This window comes from Bombina bombina, chromosome 7 (assembly GCF_027579735.1).
Source record: "Bombina bombina isolate aBomBom1 chromosome 7, aBomBom1.pri, whole genome shotgun sequence".
NCBI classification, from domain to species: Eukaryota; Metazoa; Chordata; class Amphibia; order Anura; family Bombinatoridae; genus Bombina; species Bombina bombina.
Window position 1 is genome coordinate 171,861,844 of NC_069505.1, and position 23,263 is coordinate 171,885,106.

General features: G+C 40.4%; 1 protein-coding gene across 1 annotated transcript in view; it reads left to right on the plus strand.

The window, feature by feature from the left end:
• The window catches only part of PRRG4 (proline rich and Gla domain 4), a 96,097-nt gene that overhangs the window by 22,240 nt on the left and 50,594 nt on the right, over positions 1 to 23,263 (plus strand). The window contains exon 2 of the mRNA XM_053720407.1: positions 16,243 to 16,361. Within this exon, the coding sequence (XP_053576382.1) occupies positions 16,243 to 16,361 (119 nt within the window). The remainder of the gene's footprint in view (positions 1 to 16,242; positions 16,362 to 23,263) is intronic.

Genomic DNA, 23,263 nt, shown 5'->3' on the forward strand with positions numbered 1-23,263 from the left:
GAATATACTTCTATGTTACGCCGTATATGTGATACCAAACCAGCGCAAAATTTGGCGTTGCCGGCTTTTGCGGGCGACGCTGCATATCGGATCGACGCCAAGGAAAGAGGTGTTACTGTGTTCATTTGTGGCTTTAATTTCAGCTGTTACAAAATTAGTTAAAGGGACAGTGTACTGTAAAATTGTTTTAACTTAAATGGATATGAAACCCACATATTTTCTTTCATAACAGAGCATGTGCTTTTAAACAACTTTCCAATTTCCTCTTTGTATCCTTTGTTGAAAAGGATACCTAGGTAGGCTCAGGAGCTGCTGATTGGTGGGTGCACATGTATGCCTCATGTTATTTGCTCGCCCAATGTGTTCAGTGGCTCCCAGTAGTGCATTGTTGCTTCTACAAACTAAGGATTACATTCAAATGAAGCTAATTAGATAATAGAATTAAATTGAAAAAAAAATGTGTTTTATGCCCCTTTAATGTGTTTCCAGTGACTTGTTAAACCAGTTACAGAGTTATGTATAAGAAATTGCTTCTTTCGGTTTATATGTGCATTTGAAATAGCTGTTTTTGTTGAAACCACAACCCATTAAAATTGGTTGAACTTCCAGTGAAATAAGATCTTATTATTTTATCTCTTTCTGTACACACACATGCTTCTTTATATTATCTCTGTCCGTATACCAAAGCCTAATACTTAGGGCCCAATGATCTAAAGGTCTCTGGGATGGCGAGGTTTTTAAAGAATGCTCGCCAGTACTTCTATTTCCCTGGTGAAAATGGGCATATACTACATTTTCATATGAAAAGTGCACAGCAAAATCTGTATTTTAAACATTATACAAAATGAATAATTGAACCATTCACACAAAATAAGCAGGGACAATTGTATAGTTAAGGTGCATAAAGGGAAATTGTTCACAAAAAACACAATTTATGCTTACCTGATAAATTTATTTCTCTTGTGGTGTATCCAGTCCACGGATCATCCATTACTTGTGGGATATTCTCATTCCCAACAGGAAGTTGCAAGAGGACACCCACAGCAGAGCTGTAATATAGCTCCTCCCCTAACTGTCATAGCCAGTCATTCGACCGAAAACAAGCCGAGAAAGGAGGAACCATAGGGTGCAGTGGTTACTGTAGATTAAATTGAAAAATTACCTGCCTTAAAATGACAGGGCGGGCCGTGGACTGGATACACCACAAGAGAAATAAATTTATCAGGTAAGCATAAATTGTGTTTTCTCTTGTAAGGTGTATCCAGTCCACGGATCATCCATTACTTGTGGGATACCAATACCAAAGCTAAAGTACACGGATGAAGGGAGGGACAAGGCAGGTACTTAAATGGAAGGAACCACTGCCTGTAAAACCTTTCTCCCAAATATAGCCTCCGAAGAAGCAAAAGTATCAAATTTGTAAAATTTTGAAAAAGTATGAAGCGAAGACCAAGTCTCCGCCTTGCAAATCTGTTCAACAGAAGCCTAATTTTTAAAGGCCCAAGTGGAAGCCACAGCTCTAGTCGAATGAGCTGTAATCCTTTCAGGAGGCTGCTGTCCAGCAGTCTCATAGGCTAAGCAGATTATGCTTCTTAGCCAAAAAGAAAGAGAGGTTGCCGAAGCCTTTTGACCTCTCCTCCGTCCAGAGTAGACAACAAACAAAGCAGATGTTTGACGAAAATCTTTAGTAGCTTGTAAGTAAAACTTTAAAGCACGGACCACGTCCAGATTGTGTAATAGACGTTCCTTCTTCGAAGAAGGATTAGGACACAAGGATGGAACAACAATCTCTTGATTGATATTCTTGTTAGATACCACCTTAGGTAAGAACCCAGGTTTGGTACGCAGGACTACCTTATCCGTATGAAAAATCAGATAAGGAGAATCACATTATAAGGCAGTTAGCTCAGAGACTCTACGAGCCGAGGAAATAGCTACTAAAAAAAAAAAGAACTTTCCAAGATAAAAGTTTGATATCTATGGAATGAAGAGGTTCAAACGGAACTCCTTGAAGAACCTTAAGAACCAAATTTAAGCTCCATGGTGGAGCAACAGTTTAAACACAGGCTTGATTCTAACTAAAGCCTGACAAAATGCCTGAACGTCTGGAACATCTGCCAGACGCTTGTGCAAAAGAATAGACAGAGCAGAAATCTGTCCCTTTAAGGAACTAGCTGACAATCCTTTTTCCAAACCTTCTTGGAGAAAAGATAATAACCTGGGAATCCTGACCTTACTCCATGAGTAACCCTTGGATTCACACCAATAAAGATATTTACGCTATATCTTATGTTAAATTTTCCTGGTGACAGGCTTTCGTGCCTGTATTAAGGTATCAATAACTGACTCGGAGAAGCCACGCTTTGATAAAATCAAGCGTTCAATCTCCAGGCAGTCAGCCTCAGAGAAATTAGATTTGGATGGTTGAAAGGACCCTGAAGTAGAAGGTCCTGTCTCAGAGGTAGAGACCATGGTGGAAAGGATGACATGTCCACTAGATCTGCATACCAGGTCCTGCGTGGCCACGCAGGTGCTATCAGAATCACCAACGCTCTCTCCTGCTTGATCTTGGCAATCAGTCGAGGGAGCAGAGGAAACGGTGGAAACACATAAGCCAGGTTGAAAGACCAGGGTGCTGCTAGAGCATCTATCAGTGTCGCCTTGGGATCCCTGGACCTGGATCCGTAACATGGAAGCTTGGCGTTCTGGCGAGACGCCATGAGATCCAGTTCTGGTTTGCCCCAACGATGAATCAGTTGTGCAAAAACCTCCGGATGGAGTTCCCACTCTCCCGGATAAAAAGTCTGACGACTTAGAAAATCCGCCTCCCAGTTCTCTACACCTGGGATATGGATAGCTGATAGGTGGCAAGAGTGAATCTCTGCCCAGCGAATTATTTTTGAAACTTCTAACATCGCTAGGGAACTTCTTGTTCCCCCTTGATGGTTGATGTAAGCTACAGTCGTGATGTTGTCCGACTGAAATCTGATGTACCTCAGAGTTGCTAACTGAGGCCAAGCCTGAAGAGCATTGAATATCGCTCTTAGTTCCAGAATATTTATTGGAAGGAGAGACTCCTCCTGAGTCCACGATCCCTGAGCCTTCAGGGAATTCCAGATTGCACCCCAACCTAGAAGACTGGCATCTGTTGTTACAATTGTCCAATCTGGCCTGCGAAAGGTCATACCTTTGGACAGATGGACCCGAGATAGCCACCAGAGAAGAGAATCCCTGGTCTCTTGGTCCAGATTCAGTTGAGGGGACAAATCTGTGTAATCCCCGTTCCACTGACTGAGCATGCATAGTTGCAGCGGTCTGAGATGTAAGCCATGTCCATGTACATTGCCGCTACCATTAAGCCGATTACTTCCATACACTGAGCCACCAAAGGGCGCAGAATGGAATGAAGAACCCGGCAGGAATTTAGAAGCTTTGATAACCTGGACTCCGTCAGGTAAATTTTCATTTCTACAGAATCTATCAGAGTCCCTAGAAAGGAAACTCTTGTGAGTGGGGATAGAGAACTCTTTTCCTCGTTCACTTTCCACCCATGCGACCTCAGAAATGCCAGTACTACGTCCGTATGAGACATGGCAATTTGGAAGTTTGACGCCTGTATCAGGATGTCGTCTAAATAAGGGGCTACTGCTATGCCCCGCGGCCTTAGGACCACCAGAAGCGACCCTAGAACCTTTGTAAAGATTCTTGGGGCTGTAGCTAATCCAAAGGGAAGAGATACAAACTGGTAATGCCTGTCTAGAAAGGCAAACCTGAGAAACCGATGATGATCTTTGTGTATCGGAATGTGAAGATAAGCATCCTTTAGATCCACTGTAGTCATATATTGACCCTCCTGGATCATTAGTAGGATGGTACGAATAGTTTCCATCTTGAATGATGGAACTTTGAGGAATTTGTTTAAGATCTTTAGATCCAAAATTAGTCTGAAGGTTCCCTCTTTTTTGGGAACCACAAACAGATTTGAGTAAAAACCCTGTCCCTGTTCCTTCTTTGGAACTGGATGGATCACTCCCATAACTAGGAGGTCTCGTACACAGTGTAAGAATGCCTCTCTCTTTATCTGGTTTGCAGATAATTGTGAAAGGTGAAATCTCCCTTTTTTAGGGGGAAGCTTTTAAGTCCAGGAGATATCCCTGGGATATAATTTCCAACGCCCAGGGATCCTGAACATCTCTTGCCCACGCCTGGGCGAAGAGTGAAAGTCTGCCCCCTACTAGATCCGTTACTGGATAGGGGACCGTTCCTTCATGCTGTCTTAGAGGCAGCAGCAGTCTTTTTGGCCTGCTTACCTTTTTTCCAGGTCTGGATTGGTCTCCAGACCGTCTTGGATTGAGCAAAAGTTCCCTCTTGTTTAGCATTAGAGGACGTTGATGCCGCACCTGCCTTGAAGTTTCGAAAAGCACGAAAATTAGACTGATTGGCCCTAGATTTGGACCTGTCCTGAGGAAGGGCATGACCTTTTCCTCCAGTGATATCAGCAATAATCTCCTTCAAACCAGGCCCGAATATGGTCTGCCCCTTGAAGGGAATGTTAAGTAGCTTAGATTTTGAAGTCACGTCAGCTGACCATGATCTAAGCCATAGCGCTCTGCGCGCATGTATAGCAAAACCAGAATTCTTAGCCGTTAGTTTAGTCAAATGAACAATGGCATCAGAATAAAAGAATTGGCTAGCTTAAGTGCTCTAAGTTTGCCAAGTATGTCATCCAATGGAGTCGATACCTGTAAAGCCTCTTCCAGAGACTCAAACCAGTACGCCGCAGCAGCAGTGACAGGGGCAATGCATGCAAGGGGCTGTAGGATAAAACCTTGTTGAATAAATATTTTCTTAAGGTAACCTCTAATTTTTTATCCATTGGATCTAAAAAAAAAAAAAAAAAAAAAGCACAACTGTCCTCGACAGGGATAGTAGAACGCTTTACTAGAGTAGAAACCGCTCCCTCCACCTTAGGGACTGTCTGCCATAAGTCCCGTGTGGTGGCGTCTATTGGAAACATTTTTCTAAAAATAGGAGGGGAAGAGAATGGCACACCTGGTCTATCCCATTCCTTATTAATAATTTCTGTAAACCTTTTAGGTATTTGGAAAAACATCAGTACACACCGGCACTGCATAGTATTTATCCAGTCTCAGAACAGGATATGTGTGCAACAGAGTGACACACAACCGGGCGCTAACTTAGAATAAAATAAGGATAAAAATCAAGCCTGAATATCAAAAGTACTAAATGACATAATATACATACCCTAGTACATAAAAAAATAACAATAGTATAAATAATTAAAAAACTTCAGTCCAGGAAAAGATCATATATATATAGTCCGTTAGCTCTTTTGACCCCTGGCGGGATCCGTAGTCCAGGAGTTGTCAGTGATCCAGCACTCCTTGAGACGGCTACAGGAAACGTCATCAGCCCCGCGACTGCAGAGCGGGTGTGTTCGTTTGCAAAGCCGGCAACGTGAACTGACCTGTGATACATCCTTGGAAACACTGCCATAAGGATCGGTTTTTGGGACCTAGCAATCGGCTATTATATGCATAAATTTATGCACTATCTTGTGAGTGTTCAATTTGTTATTCGTCTGTTGCTTGAATAAAAACTTTAAATATTGCACTTGAGTCTGCGCTCTTTCCCTTCTATCATTCACTATTTATCCAGTCTACACAATTTCTCTGGCACTGCAATGGTATCACAGTCATTCAGAGCAGCTAAAACCTCCCTAAGCAACACGCGGAGGTGTTCAAGCTTAAATTTAAATGCAGAAATATTAGAATCAGGTATCTTTCCTGAGTCATTAACATCACCCACTGACTGAAGCTCTCTTTCCTCAGCTTCTGCATATTGTGAGGCAGTATCAGACATGGTTCTTAAAGCGTCAGTATGCTCTGCATTTTGTCTCACCCCAGAGCTATCTCGCTTACCTCTAAGTTCAGGTAGTCTGGCTAATACCGCTGACAGTGTATTATCCATGACTGCCGCCATGTCTTGTAAAGTAAACGCTATGGACGCCCTAGATGTACTTGGCGCCATTTGAGCGTGAGTCCCTTAAGCGGGAGTCAAAGGGTCTGACACGTGGGGAAAGTTAGTCGGCATAACTTCCCCCTCGTCAGATTCCTCTGGTGATACATTTTTTAAAGACAGAAAATGATCTTTATTGCATAAAATGAAATCAGTACATTTGGTACACATTCTAAGAGGGGGTTCCACCATGGCTTTTAAACATAATAAACAAGGAGTTTATTCTATGTCAGACATGTTTATACAGAATAGCAATGAGACTAGCAAGCTTGGAAAACACTTTAAATCAAGTTAACAAGCAAATATAAAAAACGGTACTGCGCCTTTAAGAGAAACAAATTTTGTCAGAATTTGAAAAACAGTGAAAAAATGCAGTAAATCAAACGAAATTTTTACAGTGTGTATAATAGGCTAACAGAGCATTGCACCCACTTGCAAATGGATGATTAACCCCTTAGTTCAAAAAACAGATCAAAAAAACGAAATAGACGTTTTTTAACAGTCACAATCAACTGCCACAGCAAGCTGTGGCCCTACCTTCCCCAATAAACGACTTTGGAAAGCCTTTGGGCCCTTTAGAGATGTCCTATAGCATTCAGAGGGCCTTTGAGGGAAGCTGGATGTCACAGTTTGTAATTTTAAGTGCACCAACTGTAACTTTTTATACTACAACAGTGGAAAGCCTCAGGTTTCTAGTCAAAATTTAAGCCAGCCATGTGGAAAAAACTAGGCCCCAATAAAGTTTTTTCACCAAAGCATATATAAAAACGATTAAACATGCCAGCAAACGTTTTATATTGCAATATCATAAGGGTATTACCCCTGGGAGTAAGCATGATACCAGTCGTTATTAAATCACTGTATTCAGGCTTAACTTACATTAATCCGGTATCAGCAGCATTTTCTAGTGTTTTCCATCTCTAGAAAAAATCATAACTGCACATACCTGATAGCAGAATAAACTGCACGCCATTCTCTCGCTGAAGTTACCTCATCTGTGTAATCCCCTCAGACATATGTGAGAACAGCAATCGATCTTAGTTACAACCTGCTAAGATCATAGAAACCTCAGGCAGATTCTTCTTCTATTTACTGCCTGAGATAAAATAGCACAACTCCGGTACTATTTAAAAATAACAAACTTTTGATTGAAGAAAATAAACTAGCTATATTTAACCACTCTCTCCTACAACGTCCTTTCTAGTTGAGAGTTGCAAGAGAATGACTGGCTATGACAGTTAGGGGAGGAGCTATATTACAGCTCTGCTGTGGGTGTCCTCTTGCAACTTCCTGTTGGGAATGAGAATATCCCACAAGTAATGGATGATCCGTGGACTGGATACACCTTACAAGAGAAATTATAGTTTATTAAAAACGTAAAATTTGTATGTAAATTTCAAAGGAATAAATTGTATTAACTATGCAAAGCGTATATGTGCAAAAAAAGCAAGAAATTTATACTTAAAGTGAATGTCAATTTTGATGCTAAAGTGCCTGTTTTTAAAAAATTTGATTAAACACAGGGGCACTTTAATTCATCAAAATTTACATTTCACTCCTGTTGTGAAAAAAAAAACTTACCTTTTAATCTTCACAGCAGCTCCAGCTTTTTCCGGTTGTTGAAAGCCATTTCTGATGTCAGAAATAATGGATAGGTCATCCTCCAATCACGGTTTCCCCTCGGGGGAATCAGTGTCTGATTCAACACTGTGATTGGAGGAAGCCGGATTCCACATTTTAGACCCAGGAAGAGGCTTTGCAATGACCGGAGGAAGCTGGAGCTGCTGTGAAGATTAAAAGGTAAGTTTTTTTTCACAACAGGAGTGAAATGTAAATTTTGATGAATAAAAGTGCCCCTGTTCTTAATCAAGTTTTTAAAAACCGGGCACATTAGCATCAAAATTTACATTCACTTTAAAAGCAGGGCTGCATTAGAAATTTTGGGCCCCCCCCCTTTGACATGTGCAATTTTTGACCAAGTGACTAAAACGTATATGCACTTTATTCTTAAGTGTAGTCAAACTTGGAAATGTTGTAAAGGTAGTAACAATCAAACACAGAAACACACAGACACACTCATACACTGAAACACACTATCACACATAAGGATTCACATATAGACACTAGCAGACACGCAAAAAAACATACAAATACACTCAGACACAGATACCCAAACAGACACTCAGCACTTGTTTAGATTGACCTGACAAGTAATGAGGTAGACTACAGTTTTGTCAAAAAAGGAGATTTACAAGACAAAATATGGAGTTCTGATTATCTTTTTGTCAAGGAAGATGCCAACTAAATGATGACAACAGCATGCAGTGGCTGAAAGGAAGGGCCCTGAACTGCCTAAACAATAATTGAAAGGTTAAATGGTGGATTGGTAACTTTCGGAAGGTCTCATTAGTCTCAAAGTCTGTAGAAAGATGTGAATAATCAGTAGTAAGGTCAAAATGTCCTAAAAAGGAACAGACAATGGACACACACAACATTGTAAACCTGTCTACTCCAAGGATCCTATTTCCTTGAAATGGACAATAATAGAAAAAGCACAAAGGGACAAAAAAAGGCAAAATCGAGAAAAGAATTTGGCACTGAGAGAGGTATTCTGGATTCACAAGTTAAAAAACAGAATACCTGTAGGTTTAAATTCAGAATATGATGTAATCAATGTTTGGCAAAATGAATTTAACAATAAAGGTTATAATAGTGTAAATTCGTTATGTTCATAAAATATTCATAAAATGTTTATATTTTTCATCTGAACCAGACTTAGGTTTTATGAGCCAAGCATATATATCATTATAGCATAGAATAGCCTTAGTTTGATTCCCAGTCTATATGTATATATCTGAGATGTCATTTGATATACAATTTATTTGAGAACAGTCACAGAAAATTGTATGAAACATATGATTCCTAGCATAGGATGTCTGTTCTAAATAGGCTGGTTTGTCACAAACTGCACTGACAGTTTGACCCGTATGATGTATAAGTTTTACAATTGATATATATAAAAAAATGGGCAAAGCAGTTTGAATGTAACATATGTCTAGCTATTGAAGGGGTGTATCCGTACTGTATCTGTTTTAAGACTGGATGTCTGCTGAGCATTGTCTATCTTTCATAATCTGCATTGTGAACTAACATGAGGGTTAGGGTACACATTAGGTTGTAGGATAAGACAACAAATTCCAGTATCTCTAGTATATCTGAACGATTTGAGATAAGCCAGCACAATAGTAAGTCAGAGCAAAGATAGTAATAGTATATATATCAGGTACACCTTGTATCTATCCCTATAAACAAACCTAACGAGTTTTCCCATTCAAGCAGTACCGAATGAGTTAAAGAGCTTTCTATCTCACACCAGTTCAGGTATTTACAAAGTTGTAGGGTAAGATAACCTGGAATTATGTTCAAATACCTATAAGCATCTGAACAATTTTTGACAATTAGAGACAAACAAATATGACAGTCAGTATCAGTGAGGATAGATCTAATATATATAACAAGTTTGAATTGTAATCTGATACATAGTACTAATGTGGTTGTTGAGAATGAAAGTTTGTTCTAATAGTGATTAGTGAATAATTACATATACACTAACTCTTTTTTCTATATGGAAATATGGAAACAAGTCTATGTATGTATGTGTGTATATATATATATATATATATATATATATATATATATATATATATATATATATATATATATATATATATATACTGTATATATATATATATATATATATATATATATATATACACACACACATATACATATTAAAACAAGTGTGTGTTTGTGTGTGTGTATATATATATATATATATATATATATATATATATATATATATATATAATTGAACATCTGGAACCTATGGATTGGAATTTTGGTCTATACCGGTGGGCGACTATTGATGTAGTCGCACTTTATTCTTCTATACCACACAAGAAAGGTCTGGAGGCTGTGTCATTCTTTCTCAAGAATTATTCAGACTTTAGTGAGGATTTTCAGAAGTACATTCTGAGGGTGCTGAGCTTTCTCCTCACGCACAATTATTTCAAGTTTGAGGGGGAGTTCTATCTCCAGAGATGTGGGACAGCTATGGGGGCCAAGTTTGCCCCCTCCTATGCCAACCTTTTTATGGGTTGGTGGGAGCTGTCCCACATCTATAGAGATAGTAACTCCCACAGGCACATGATCCAGTATTATGGACGGTATATTGACGATTTCCTTCTCATCTGGATGGGAGGGGACTCAGACTTCTCTGACTTTGTGGCCTCCTTAAACATTAATGATGTTGGCATCAAATTTACTTTTGAACTTAATGACAACATTATTAACTTTTTGGACATCACCTTACAAGGTACAAGTGATGGTAAGATCATTTGTAGTATTTATCGTAAGCCCACAGCTGGAAATGCACTGTTACATGCTAACAGTTGTCATCCCCGGCATGTTCCCTTTGCCGTCGCAAAGGGACAATTCATCAGGGTTAAACGCAATTGTACTGAGGATCATACTTATCAGGAACAATCGATAGCACTTAGCGATCGTTTAAGGCAACGTGGTTATTCCACTTCAGTCATCCACAGAGCACAAAAAGAGGTGCAGAAGGTTGACAGGAAAAACTTGATTCAGGAACGTTCTAGGGTTAATGCCAGCGCTGAAACAAACTTCCAAGGTGTAACTTTTGTCACTGATTTCAGTCCACAATATACTGAAATATGTAAGATCATTAAAAAACATTTTGGATTCCTTTCAGCAGATGACAAATTGGAGGAGTGCGTCAGAACTGGCATACGATGTTCCTACAGAAGGGCTAAAACTTTAGCCAACACATTATCACCTTCATCTTTGCCTGAGTTACACAGACCCACAAGTTCGTGGTTGGTCCACAAAGGTCTGTTCAAATGCAGACAAAAATGTCGGGTGTGTGAGTACATCCTAGTATCTAACATTTTTAAATCAGAAGTTACTGGTGAGACTTTTCCGATCACCAGTTGCCTGAAATGCACCTCCACCTATGTAGTATATGTACTCACTTGCATCTCCTGCCATTTACAATACGTAGGTTTAACCACAAATGAAGTAAAAGTTTGCATTCGAAATCACTTGTCTACCATTCAAGAAGGAGAGGCCAGTACACCTTTGGTTAGACACTTTTCACGAAGCCACAATAAGGATATCAAAATCCTAAGATGGCAAGCTATAGAAAGAGTATATTGTCCTCCTAGGGGAGGAGACCGGGATCAACTGCTGCAGAAGAGGGAGATGTACTGGATTTTTAAACTTCAGACCCGAGTACCCTCGGGTCTGAATTCCGAGTTTGATTTAATCAACTTCTGGAAATTAATTCGTATTTGTGCATTTCCCTCTTTTGCAGAATTGACCAGCTATTATAAATCAGATATTGGATACCTTGGTGTATTTTCTGTACTTTTGCACACACCATGTTTATACTCCTTTTATCATTACATCTAATGTGTAATATAATTTGATACACATTTCAGCTTAGTTAGTATCATCAAATTAATTTTATTTTCAACACTGTCACTTGAAATTTAAAAAACAGCAACAATTTTTTGTTCTTTGCCGTCTCTTATGAATAACACATATAACTCTTGTGCAAATTTGCAAAGGTCTAAGAAGACATAGATAAATGTTGTAAAATTAAATAGCCATTCCCAATATATGAGGACAAGAAATTGTTGTTATTAGTTATTATTATAATTTTCCTTTTTTGCTTAATCAGGGGTTAAAATTCTATTCATGTTCACTGAAGACTATGAATTATATGCACTCTTATACTTGGCGCAAATATCGCCTATTTTTGTACGTATGCACTTCAATTAATAACTTCTCAAGGGATTGAAGTGGTTTTGCATACAATTAAATTTACCTATTTTGTAGACAATGACAGGCCCATTTATCAAGCTCCGTACGGAGCTTGAAGGGCCGTGTTTCTGGCGAGTCTTCAGACTCGCCAGAAACACAACTTATGAAGTAGCGGTCTAAAGACCGCTGCTCCATAACCCTGTCTGCCTGCTCTGAGCAGGCGGACAGGAATCGCCGGAAATCAACCCGATCGAATATGATCGGGTTGATTGACAGCTCCCTGCTGGCGGCCGATTGGCCGCGAGTCAGCAGGGGGCGGCGTTGCACCAGCAGCTCTTGTGAGCTGCTGGTGCAATGTTAAATGCGGAGAGCGTATTGCTCTCCGCATTTAGCGAGGTCTTGCGGACCTGATCCGCAGTGTCGGATCAGGTCCGCAAGCCCTTTGATAAATGGGCCTGCAAGTTACTTAGTATAATAAAGAGAGATTGAATCCTTAATAGTTTAAATGTTTCCAGTGAACATAGGGTTAAGTACCTTTAGCCAGCATGCCTTGTTAATTAAGTTTTAACCTATTGGGTTTTTCCAGCTGCCTTAAATAGGTATGCTGGGATTTTATCTGTAGCTATGATTACGCCGTGAGTGGCGAAACATGTCAGCAGCAGTTTTTCCACAAGCATATGCTGGATTTGTGTGATTATCCTTTGATCATGTACTACATGGATATTTTTATTTTGCAATAAAAGCAAGTATTGGAATTTGGAACAAAGACGTCTGCATCCCGTTTTTCTATTTGCTATATATATATATATATAGTCCTGCATATAAGACAGCACTCATTGGATATGTAGTAAAACTTAACTTTTATTGTAGAGTTTCAAAAGGTAAAAAGTCCCATGACGTTTCAGTGCCTGACTGGCACCTTTATCAAATGGATCAGTGGTTCATCAGGCAGACGGAATAACCTGACATCCAGTTTTCCAGATGTCAGGTTATTCCGTCTGCCTGATGAACCACTGATCCATTTGATAAAGGTGCCAGTCAGGCACTGAAACGTCATGGGACTTTTTACCTTTTGAAACTCTACAATAAAAGTTAAAGGGACACTGTACCCAAAAAAATTATTTTGTGATTCAGATTGAGCATGAAATTTTAAACAACTTTCTAATTTACTCCTATTATCAAATTTTCTTCTTTCTCTTGGTATCTTTATTTGAAATGCAAAAATGTAAGTTTAGATGCCGGCCCATTTTTGGTGAACAACCTGGGTTGTCCTTGCTGATTGGTGGATAAATTCATTCACCAATAAAAAAGTGCTGTCCAGAGTACTGAAACCAAAAAAAAAGCTTAGATGTCTTTTTTTTCAAATAATGATAGCAAGAGAACGAAGAAAAATTGATAATAGGAGTAAATTAGAAAGTTGCTTAAAATTGCATGCTCTTTCTGAATTACAAAATATTTTTTTTGGGTACAGTGTCCCTTTAAGTTTTACTACATATCCAATGAGTGCTGTTTTATATTCTGGACTATATATATATATATATATATATATATATATATATATATATATATATATATATATATATATATATATATATATATATACACATATACACACACACTTGTTTTAATATGTATCTGTGTGTATGTATATATATATATATATATATATATATATATATATATACACATACATACATACATACATGCACTTGTTTTAATATGTAACTGTGTATATAAAATGTGTGTGAGGGGCATAACATAGGTGCAGTTGGTTGCAGTCAGTGTAGACACACATAAAGGAACAAAACAATATTCATTTAGGTTCAATCAACAGACTTGATCTTAATATTAAAACTATATACTGTAGAAAAAATAATAATTAAACTCTATAAACTCACTGACAGAAAGGGCTTCATAACTGCTAAATAATAATTAAAAAAACTCTGACAGTTACAGGATGTAGATCAAACAAGTAAGTGACTTACTGACTCCTGAAGATCAAACAATCAAGTGATGGTCGTTTCTGTCCTGGAAAACTCATCTAATCTGGAAGTGTAAGAAAGCTACCATGCTGTAAAAAACACAGCTCTCCTTATTTCCCTCTCAGCACTCTGAGGCCATTCAGCAGCAGGAGATCATGCCGCTTCCCACAGCATGCACTGCTTGTCAGAGCTTGTGAACACAACTCCTTCTGCATTTTGCATATATATATATAGTGTGTAGAGTTGAAAAGAGGATATTATCAGGAGGTAGGGGGTTAATCTGCTCGCCAGATATCTGTGTGATCCATAATTGACTTATGTGTAGTTGCAGTGTCAAAAGTATATATAAATTTCATAAGTTCATGAGTGTTGTTGCCTTTCCCCATATGCTTGTGGCCGGGACTATTAGGATCTCTAGTAGTATATGCAGCAGCAGACAGAGACAGGTCAATATACGCATCTAATGCAAATATACTAGAGATCCTAATAGTCCCGGCCACAAGCCAAGCAGATGGGGAAAGGCAATGACACTCATGATGCAATTACATTTATCAGTTGGTCAGAGTGCTTTGGGTCTCCGTAGTTTGCCAGGCTTTGCCTCCTACCTTTAGTACCAGTGGTCTAGGTGGCAGGATGGCCTTAACTTACGTGACTTAAGTTTACTGTGGGGCCTATTTAACAAAGGTCTGTCTGACCTGATCCAACAGTGCGGATCAGGTCCGACAGACCTTCGCTGAATGCGGAGAGCAATACGCTCTCCGTATTCAGCATTGCACCAGCAGCTCTTGTGAGCTGCTGGTGTAACGCCGCCCCCTGCAGATTCGTGGCCAATCCAGGGGGGTGTCAATCAACCCAATCGTACTCGATCGGGTTGAATTGCGGCAATGTCTGTCCCCCTGCTATGAGCAGGCGGGCAGGTTATGGAGCAGCGGTCTTTAGACCGCTGCTTCATAACTGGTGTTTCTGGCAAGCCTGCAGGCTCGCCAGAAACTCGGAAGCTCAATCCGGAGCTTGATAAATGGGCCCCTTAGAGTTTCTCAGTCACGGGCGCCACATCCTGATCCACCTCCCAATATCCCGCTCAGACTGTCTTCAAACACTGTGCACAGATAGGCTAAGCGCAAGAGCCATTTGCTTGCGCTCAGCCTATCTGTGCACAGAAAGCCCCACGCCCACATAGCTAAATTGTAATCATTCGATTATCGCTGTGCGCACTAGTACTACAGGTAGCCGCATTAAATTGCATTTACAACATTTTCCCTCATGCAGTTCCAGCCACGCCAGGCAGATCCAGCTCCAGCTCTTGGCGCCCTCTGCTGGGTTCACTAACTGTTATTGGCAGCATAGCATTTTGAATTAATTTTAGTTTCACACATAAATATTAAAATTTAAAACATTTTCCATTTTTTGAGGGGGCACAGCATTCGATTTGGGTGGGCATTGCCCCCCAATGCCCCCCCTTGGAGCAGACCCTGGTCCTCAGTCACTTCAACTCTTGCTTATAGGCTCCTCTTTGCAAAAAAAAAAAAAAAGATGTACAAATCTTGCATAGCTACTTCTGATTGACTATATTTTTAGCACCAAGACTATGAACACAAAGCAGAATGGATAGCTTTATCACAGCTCCTTTTAAAGGGACAGTCTACACCAAAATTGTTATTGTTTAAAAAGATAGATAACGCCTTTATTACCCATTTCCCAGCTTTGCACAAACAACATTGTTATAACATGTAACCTATAAATATCTGCCTGTTTCGAAACCACTACAGACAGCCGCACTGTCTGGGACTTATCACATGCATTTTTATTAACTTTTCACAACAAGTTACTGCTAATTCATGTTTGACCTATAGATAATACTGTGCTCACTCCTGTGGAGTTATGCAGTACGCAGCACTACTTGGCTAAAATGCTAGTCAAGAGATAATATATAAATAGCCCTGAGATAAGGGGGCTGTCTGCAAAGGCTTAGATACAAGGTCCTATCTGTCATCCGACCTTCCATGCAAGGATTGGCCTCATAAGTCATATGAACACACATAGACAGAACGTTACATAGCATTTCATGAAAACAAAGTGGTCCTCATCGAATGGACGAATGAACGAACCAAGATACAAGGTAATCACAGAGGTAAAAAGTATATTAATATAACCATGTTGGCTGTGCAAAACTGAGGAAAGGGTAATAAAGGGATTATTTATATTTTTAAACAAAAAAATTGAAGTAGACTTCCACTTTAAATTAAATATTCATTGGGCAATGCTTAGTTACTGACTGATATATCTGACTATTTTTATACTCCAGGATAAAATCAGATAAAGCACCTTCAGTTTTTACCATACTAAATTCCTTTCCTAAATTATTGTTTTGCAGGTGTCGGACGTCTCTTCTTAAAATGATTTTACTTTATCATTTGCCCTCCATGGTATTTGGTCTTCCTCAGAGCACGAGAAAGCTGCTAGGAACCGGCGAGTCAGACTCATTTGCAAAAGGTATCAGTACTGAGATTTTAAGATTAATTATTTACTAGAAATGTACATTCACTTTCGGAACAATTAAAAAAAAAAATTTAATTTTTTTTTATTATCAGTCGCATTTTTCCAAAACCAACACAAAAAAAAGTTTCTCTAATGAAAAAAAAAAGAAACTGTCATGAGATGCAGGACATATGCAGGACACAGCAATGATGGTACAACTCTATTTTATTACAGAGCATAGCAATACACATCCAGACAGGTTGATTGTACTAAACTAACTGCGACACAGACACCGGACCTAAGCCCCGCCCACATGCTAGTGACATCACATCCTGCTCTCATCACATCTTCCCCTTTTTCAAAGGCAAAGCATACATTCGCATATATTAAATAACAAGGTACACCAACAGGGTATACAACAACATTTTGTTTTTGAACATTATAAAAACAGATAGATTAGAAAACATGAACAAATAAATGACATCCTGACTTGGACATCGGGGTAGACTACCCTAGTCCACAGTGACCATGGGATTATTCTGCCCATACTTCCGGTCACTGTTCTAGCTAAAGTCAGTCCCTGTATCGGGCCGGAAGTTTCACCACTCTTCCGCTTGATGTAACTTTGCATGAACTGTCCTCTGATACAGAAGATGGTGAACAAGAGTCTGCTGGAGGCAAAGATATATCCCCGCTATGATCTTGCTGAGGGGAAGGCACCTCTCTTAGAACAGGGGATCCCACCGGCGGTGGTACTGAGGTATCCGGTTCCAGACTCTCAGGTACAGGCTGAAGATGTCTTCGGTTACGGCGTGTAACCGTCCCTCCCTCTGTAAGGACTGTGTAAGACCTTGGTTCTGGAGAGCGGCCCACTACCGTAGCAGGCGTCTTCCATTTCTTCTCATCATCCAGTTTAATTCTGACACTTTGGCCCGCTTTCAGTTCCTGTAAAGGCCTGACAGAATGTCTCCTGTCGTAGAAGAAACGATAACCCTTTTTGGCCTCTTCATCCCTCCTAAGGACTTCGTCCCGAGGAACAGGGCCAGGCGGCTTGAAGACACCCACTGAGGGCAAAGTGGTGCGAATCTGGCGTCCTAGCATCAGCTGTGCCGGGCTAAACCCGGTGGCTTGAATGGGCGTCGCCCTGTATGACAAGAGGGCTAGGTACGGTTCAGATTGCTTTAGAATGAATTTTGTTGTTTGAACTGCCCTTTCAGCCATTCCGTTGGCCTGCGGATAATGTGGACTTGACGTGGAATGTACAAAATCATATTCCCTGCTGAAAGCACTGAACTCTGTAGAAGCGAACTGCATGCCATTATCACTCACCAGCTCCATTGGAATGCCCCAGCGGGCGAACAAGCTCTTCAGGCGAATGATAACGGCCTGACTTGTGATATCATTCAGGGGTGCTATTTCCAAATACCTGGAATAGTAGTCGATAACAACAAGAAACTTTTTCCCGTGCAGTTCGCACAAATCAGCAGCTATTTTCTGCCACGGCCCCGCAGGCAGCGGAGTAGACATTAAGGGCTCCCTTCTCTGAGTAGGCCGGCGTTCCCGGCAAAAGGCACATTTAGACACGTGATTTGCAATGTCGGAGCTGATCCCAGGCCACCACACAGCTGTAGCTGCTCTTTCTCTGCACTTTGTAATGCCTAAGTGGCCATCGTGAATCCTGTTTAACATCTCCTTCCTCATGCTGACAGGAATTACAATACGGTCTTGGAACAGCACCAACCCCTCCAGCTCCGTGAGCTGCGACCTCTCTGGCTGGTAAGCATTTAAAGACATCCAGGCTGCCCGGCTCTCGGGCCAGCCATCTCTTATATACCTTATAACTTCTTGCAGATCTGTGTCCAAATATGTCTCTTTCTTTATCTCTTCCAGTTTCCTTGAAGAAATGGACTTAGAGGCCAGAACTGAATCAACATACACTTTTACATCCGACTCTGTGGAGGATTCTTCAGCAGCAGCCAGCGGGAGCCTGGACAGTGTATCTGCCACAACCAGCTGCTTCCCCGGCACATGCACTGCCTGAACATTGAACCTGAGCAGTCTCATTAAAAGTCTCTGGCATCTCAAGGGTGTTTTGTCGATGTCATAAGAATTGATAAGAGGGACTAGCGGTTTGTGGTCGGTTTCCAGACTAAATTTCTCCAAACCCACTAGATAACGCTGAAAGCGTTCACAGGCCCAAACTGCAGCCAGGCACTCTTTCTCAATTTGAGCGTATTTTGACTCCGCAGCCGTCAGTGTGCGGGAACAGTAGGCGATGGGCTGTAGTTTGTTGTCATTCAGCTGCAGGAGTGCAGCCCCCAACCCATAACTGCTTGCATCAGCACTAACCACAGTCTTTTTTGAAGGGTCGTAGAACCCCAGCACTGGGGCAGACCCCAGCAGGGACTTAGCATGCAGGAACGCTTTTTCTTGTGAGGGTCCCCAGACCCAGGCAACATCTTTCTTAAGCAACTCTGTGATAGGGTGTAAAACTGTAGATAAATCTGGAAGAAACTTGCCCACGTAATTCACAAGGCCCAATATCTGTCTCAGCTCATGTACATCAGAAGGGCTTTTCATCTGTTCGATAGCCCGAATTTTCTCGGGGTCCGGCTTGATGCCATCCCCGTTGATGATATGCCCAAAGTAGCATAATTCAGTTTTCCTAAAATGACATTTTTCTTTATTCAGCTTCAGCCCAGACTCTTTGATAGCCTGCAGCACACAACTCAAACGCTGATCATGCTCCTCCACTGTAGACCCATACACTAGAATGTCGTCCATGACGACTGCTGTGCCCACGTGGCCACTCAGGAGAGAACTCATTTCCCTTTGAAAGATCTCAGGAGCAGAGGATATCCCAAAGGGAAGTCTGCAGAAGCAGAACCGACCTACCGGAGTGATAAAGGTAGTTAGTTTGCGGCACTTTGGATCCAGGGGGATCTGCCAAAAGCCGCTAGAAGCGTCTAATGTGGAAAAGAACTTCGCCCCAGCCAACTTCGGGGCTATATCTTCCAACGTCGGCAGCACAAATCTCTCCCTCTTCACTGCCTCATTCAACCTTTTCAGGTCCACACAGATGCGCACCTTCCCATTTTTCTTTGCAACTGGAACAATGGGGGCACACCAATCAGTTGCTTCAACAACCTCTTCAATAACCCCCATAGACTTCATGCGCATGAGCTCTTTCTCCACTTGAGGCATGAGCGGGAACGGAATTCTACGAGGAGTAGAAATACTGTATGGGACTGCATCACTTTTAAGTGCTATACGGACAGGTTTGCAGTTCAGTAGGCCCAACTCGCCAAACATATCTTCAGAGACCTCATTCACTCTGGCCACGAGGCCCAAGTCACAGGCTGCTTTTCTGCTCAATAAACTGTTAACACACTGACCTCGGATCACATGCACCCACATGGTGAACTTTTTTTGTTTGTACTCACAGCTGGCGAGAAATTTCCCCACACAATCAATGCGGCCACCAGGACTATGGACGTTTGTCGTAACCTTCGCCAGCTGGGGCTGTCGAGGCAGTTTCATAAATTCAGCAAAAGACATTACAGTGATATCAGCTCCTGTGTCAATCTTAAAATCAACATTGGCTCCCATTACAGTAAAAGTAACTTTCCAATCTTCCTCTGAGCTTGTCCGTTCCACAACAGACCCCACAAAAGACACTTCCTGACCCTCCTGGTCACTGTCCACCTGCATCTCCTTAATGTATTCAGTTTTACACACCACTTCAAAATGGCCTATTCTGTTACATTTTCTGCATCTTTTATCTCTGGCCGGGCATATGGCACTCTGATCATGAGCCCGGTAGCACCGTGTGCATCGGCCATGTTGCGCCCATCCACTTCTAGGCCTTTCCAGTACTTTTGATCTACCGCTCACACTGTGCCTTTCACTAGTAATTTTTCTAGACTGTTGCACTTCATCCACAATACTCTCAGACCTCAGATCAGCACTTTGCTTTTTCACCAGTTCACTCTGGCGGGCCATCCTAATAGCCCCTTCTAACGTTAAATCAGGCTCTAACTGCAGCTTCAGGGAGACTTCAGCATCTGCAATTCCAATAACTATTCTGTCTCTGATTTGCTCTTCTTTAGCAACACCAAACTCACAGAATTCAGCTAATTCATACAGGCTGCGCACAAATGACTCCACAGATTCTCCCACACGCTGATTACGTTTGTGAAAACAAGCTCTCTCATGAATCACATTTCTTTTGGGCACAAAGTGGGCACTGAGTTTATCCATAACTATATCAAAGTTAACTTCTTCCCCTTCTTGAAAAGTAAAAGCATTGAACACTGGCTCTACATCTTTCCCCATGGAGTATAAAAGAGAATTAACTTGTACTTCACCACTCTCCTTGTTCAGTTTGGATGCAATCCTGAAGCGCTGAAACCGCTGACGCCATGTGGGCCAAGCTGCAGGCTGAGAGAAGTCAAAAGGCTCAGGTGGGGTAAACTTTGACATTGCAATCGATCAGGAACAGAAGCGCAGTCCAGAACTTCTGACACCATGTCATGAGATGCAGGACATATGCAGGACACAGCAATGATGGTACAACTCTATTTTATTACAGAGCATAGCAATACACATCCAGACAGGTTGATTGTACTAAACTAACTGCGACACAGACACCGGACCTAAGCCCCGCCCACATGCTAGTGACATCACATCCTGCTCTCATCACAGAAACTTTAATGATTTGTTTGTTCAAATTAAAACTGTTCAATAACAATTTGCAATGTCCTTATAGGTTTATTGATTTCGGCAAGTAATAAGTCTATAAGCTTCACTTTTGTTCTTGGCCAGTTCTGACCCCTTTTTTATAATTATACAGTGTGTATGTGTATATATATATATATATATATATATATATATATATATATATATATATATATATATATATATATATGTGTGTGTGTGTGTATATATATATATATATATATATATATATATATATATATATATTCATTAAAATTATGGTAGATGAGATTTAAATCCTCCATGTCTCAAAAGTATATCAATATAAATTGTGGCATAGGCAATTTATATTGATATATAATACTGTATATATCATTTAATAATATAATTTTGGCATTTTTGTTTTATATGGGCCAGTTTATAAGTGGCAGCTCTAATTTTGTTTTTCTGCTTGCACGCAAACACCAAAGTAAACTTTTAATGTGGGTGGGTTAGCATCTGTATTTCAAGTTGTAAGTAAATTGCACGTGAGCAAAACCTGATGCGCTCTGACTTTAAGGGCTTTCGGATATCATGGCCGCCCCTAAACTTCTTCTACCCATAGACTTCAATGGAGTACGCTTTGAAAAAAAAAAACTAACACTTATTAATCACACGTTAGCCGAATATTTAATAAATCAAGCGTGACGTTTCGGAGACACACTCCCCTTCCTCAGGTCTGAGGAAGGGGAGTGTGTCCCCGAAACGTCACGCTTGATTTATTAAATATTCACCAAAAGACCAGAGAGTGCTTTCTTTCATTTATATACATATCTGCTTGCACCCTGGCATTTAAAAACTTTGGAAGTGAGAGTGCTCTCTTTGAATCAATATATATATATTTCTATAAATATCTGATATTTTTTTTGTAAAATATATACCTATATATCTAAAGGAATAAATATACAGCTATATATGTGTGTGTGTGTGTATATATATATATATATATATATATATATATATATATATATATATATATATATATATATATATATATATATATATATATATATATATATATATATATATATATACGTTGATTGGAGTAGCCGTGTTAGTCCAGAGATTTAGATATCAAAATAGCAAGAGTATTGCATTGAGCAATGATACTTTTTTTATTGGACTAACTATACATTTATAAGTTGACAAGCTTTGGGAAGAGTTCCTTCCTTTATCAAGTCTGAAGCAATACTGACCAATTCAATGGAATTTACAGATTATATCTTAAAACACAGAATAGCTAAGAAGACAGAAAAGGGAGAGGAGGAGGTGTCGTAAAAATCATGAGGGGGGCTTAGGTAACAGGCAGACAGTGTCCAGTGTAGGAGAACAGACAGGGGAAATATATAGCTATACATAGAGCATATACTGACATAAAGTTATATATCAACATTGAATCAATATCTATAAAGATGTGAAATTGTATATACAGGGGCAATACAAAAGTTAAAAAAATGTGGACATAGGCTTACCTGTGTACCTATGTGTAAAGAATGTTGAATATACAATGTAATTGTAGCTGTCTCAAAGTGAACCCGGACAAAACAGAGTTACTCTTGGTGAGGGGACCCCTGGCATCAAAAATATCCCACGATCACCCAACTGGCCTGGAGCTTGGAGGCTCTGAACTTGTTAGTTCAGCAAAGGTACGAAACCTCGGAGTGCTGATTGATGCTGGACTATATTTTAAACAGCAGATTTCCTCCGTAATAAAATCTGCCTACTTTCATCTGAAAAACATAGCCAGGATACAACACTTAATTCCACCGGATGATATGCCAACATTAATCCATGCATTTGTATCCTCTAGACTAGATTACTGCAATGCACTTTACTTGGGCCTCCCAAAAAAAGAACTCCATCGCCTTCAGACAGTACAAAACGCAGCAGCAAGACTATTGACCAATCAAACTTGCTCCTGCCACATAACACCTGTTCTCCACTCCCTGCATTGGCTTCCAATTAAATGGCGAGTATATTTTAAAATTGGCCTGCTGACCTTCAAAGCCTTAAACAACCAAGGCCCACAGTACCTGAAAGAGCTCCTGACACCCTACATCCCATCCCGTTCACTTAGGTCAGCCAACACATCCCTCCTCTCAGTGCCAAGAATAAGGACAAACTCAGGCTCCAGAGCATTCGGCCACGCTGCCCCTACTTTC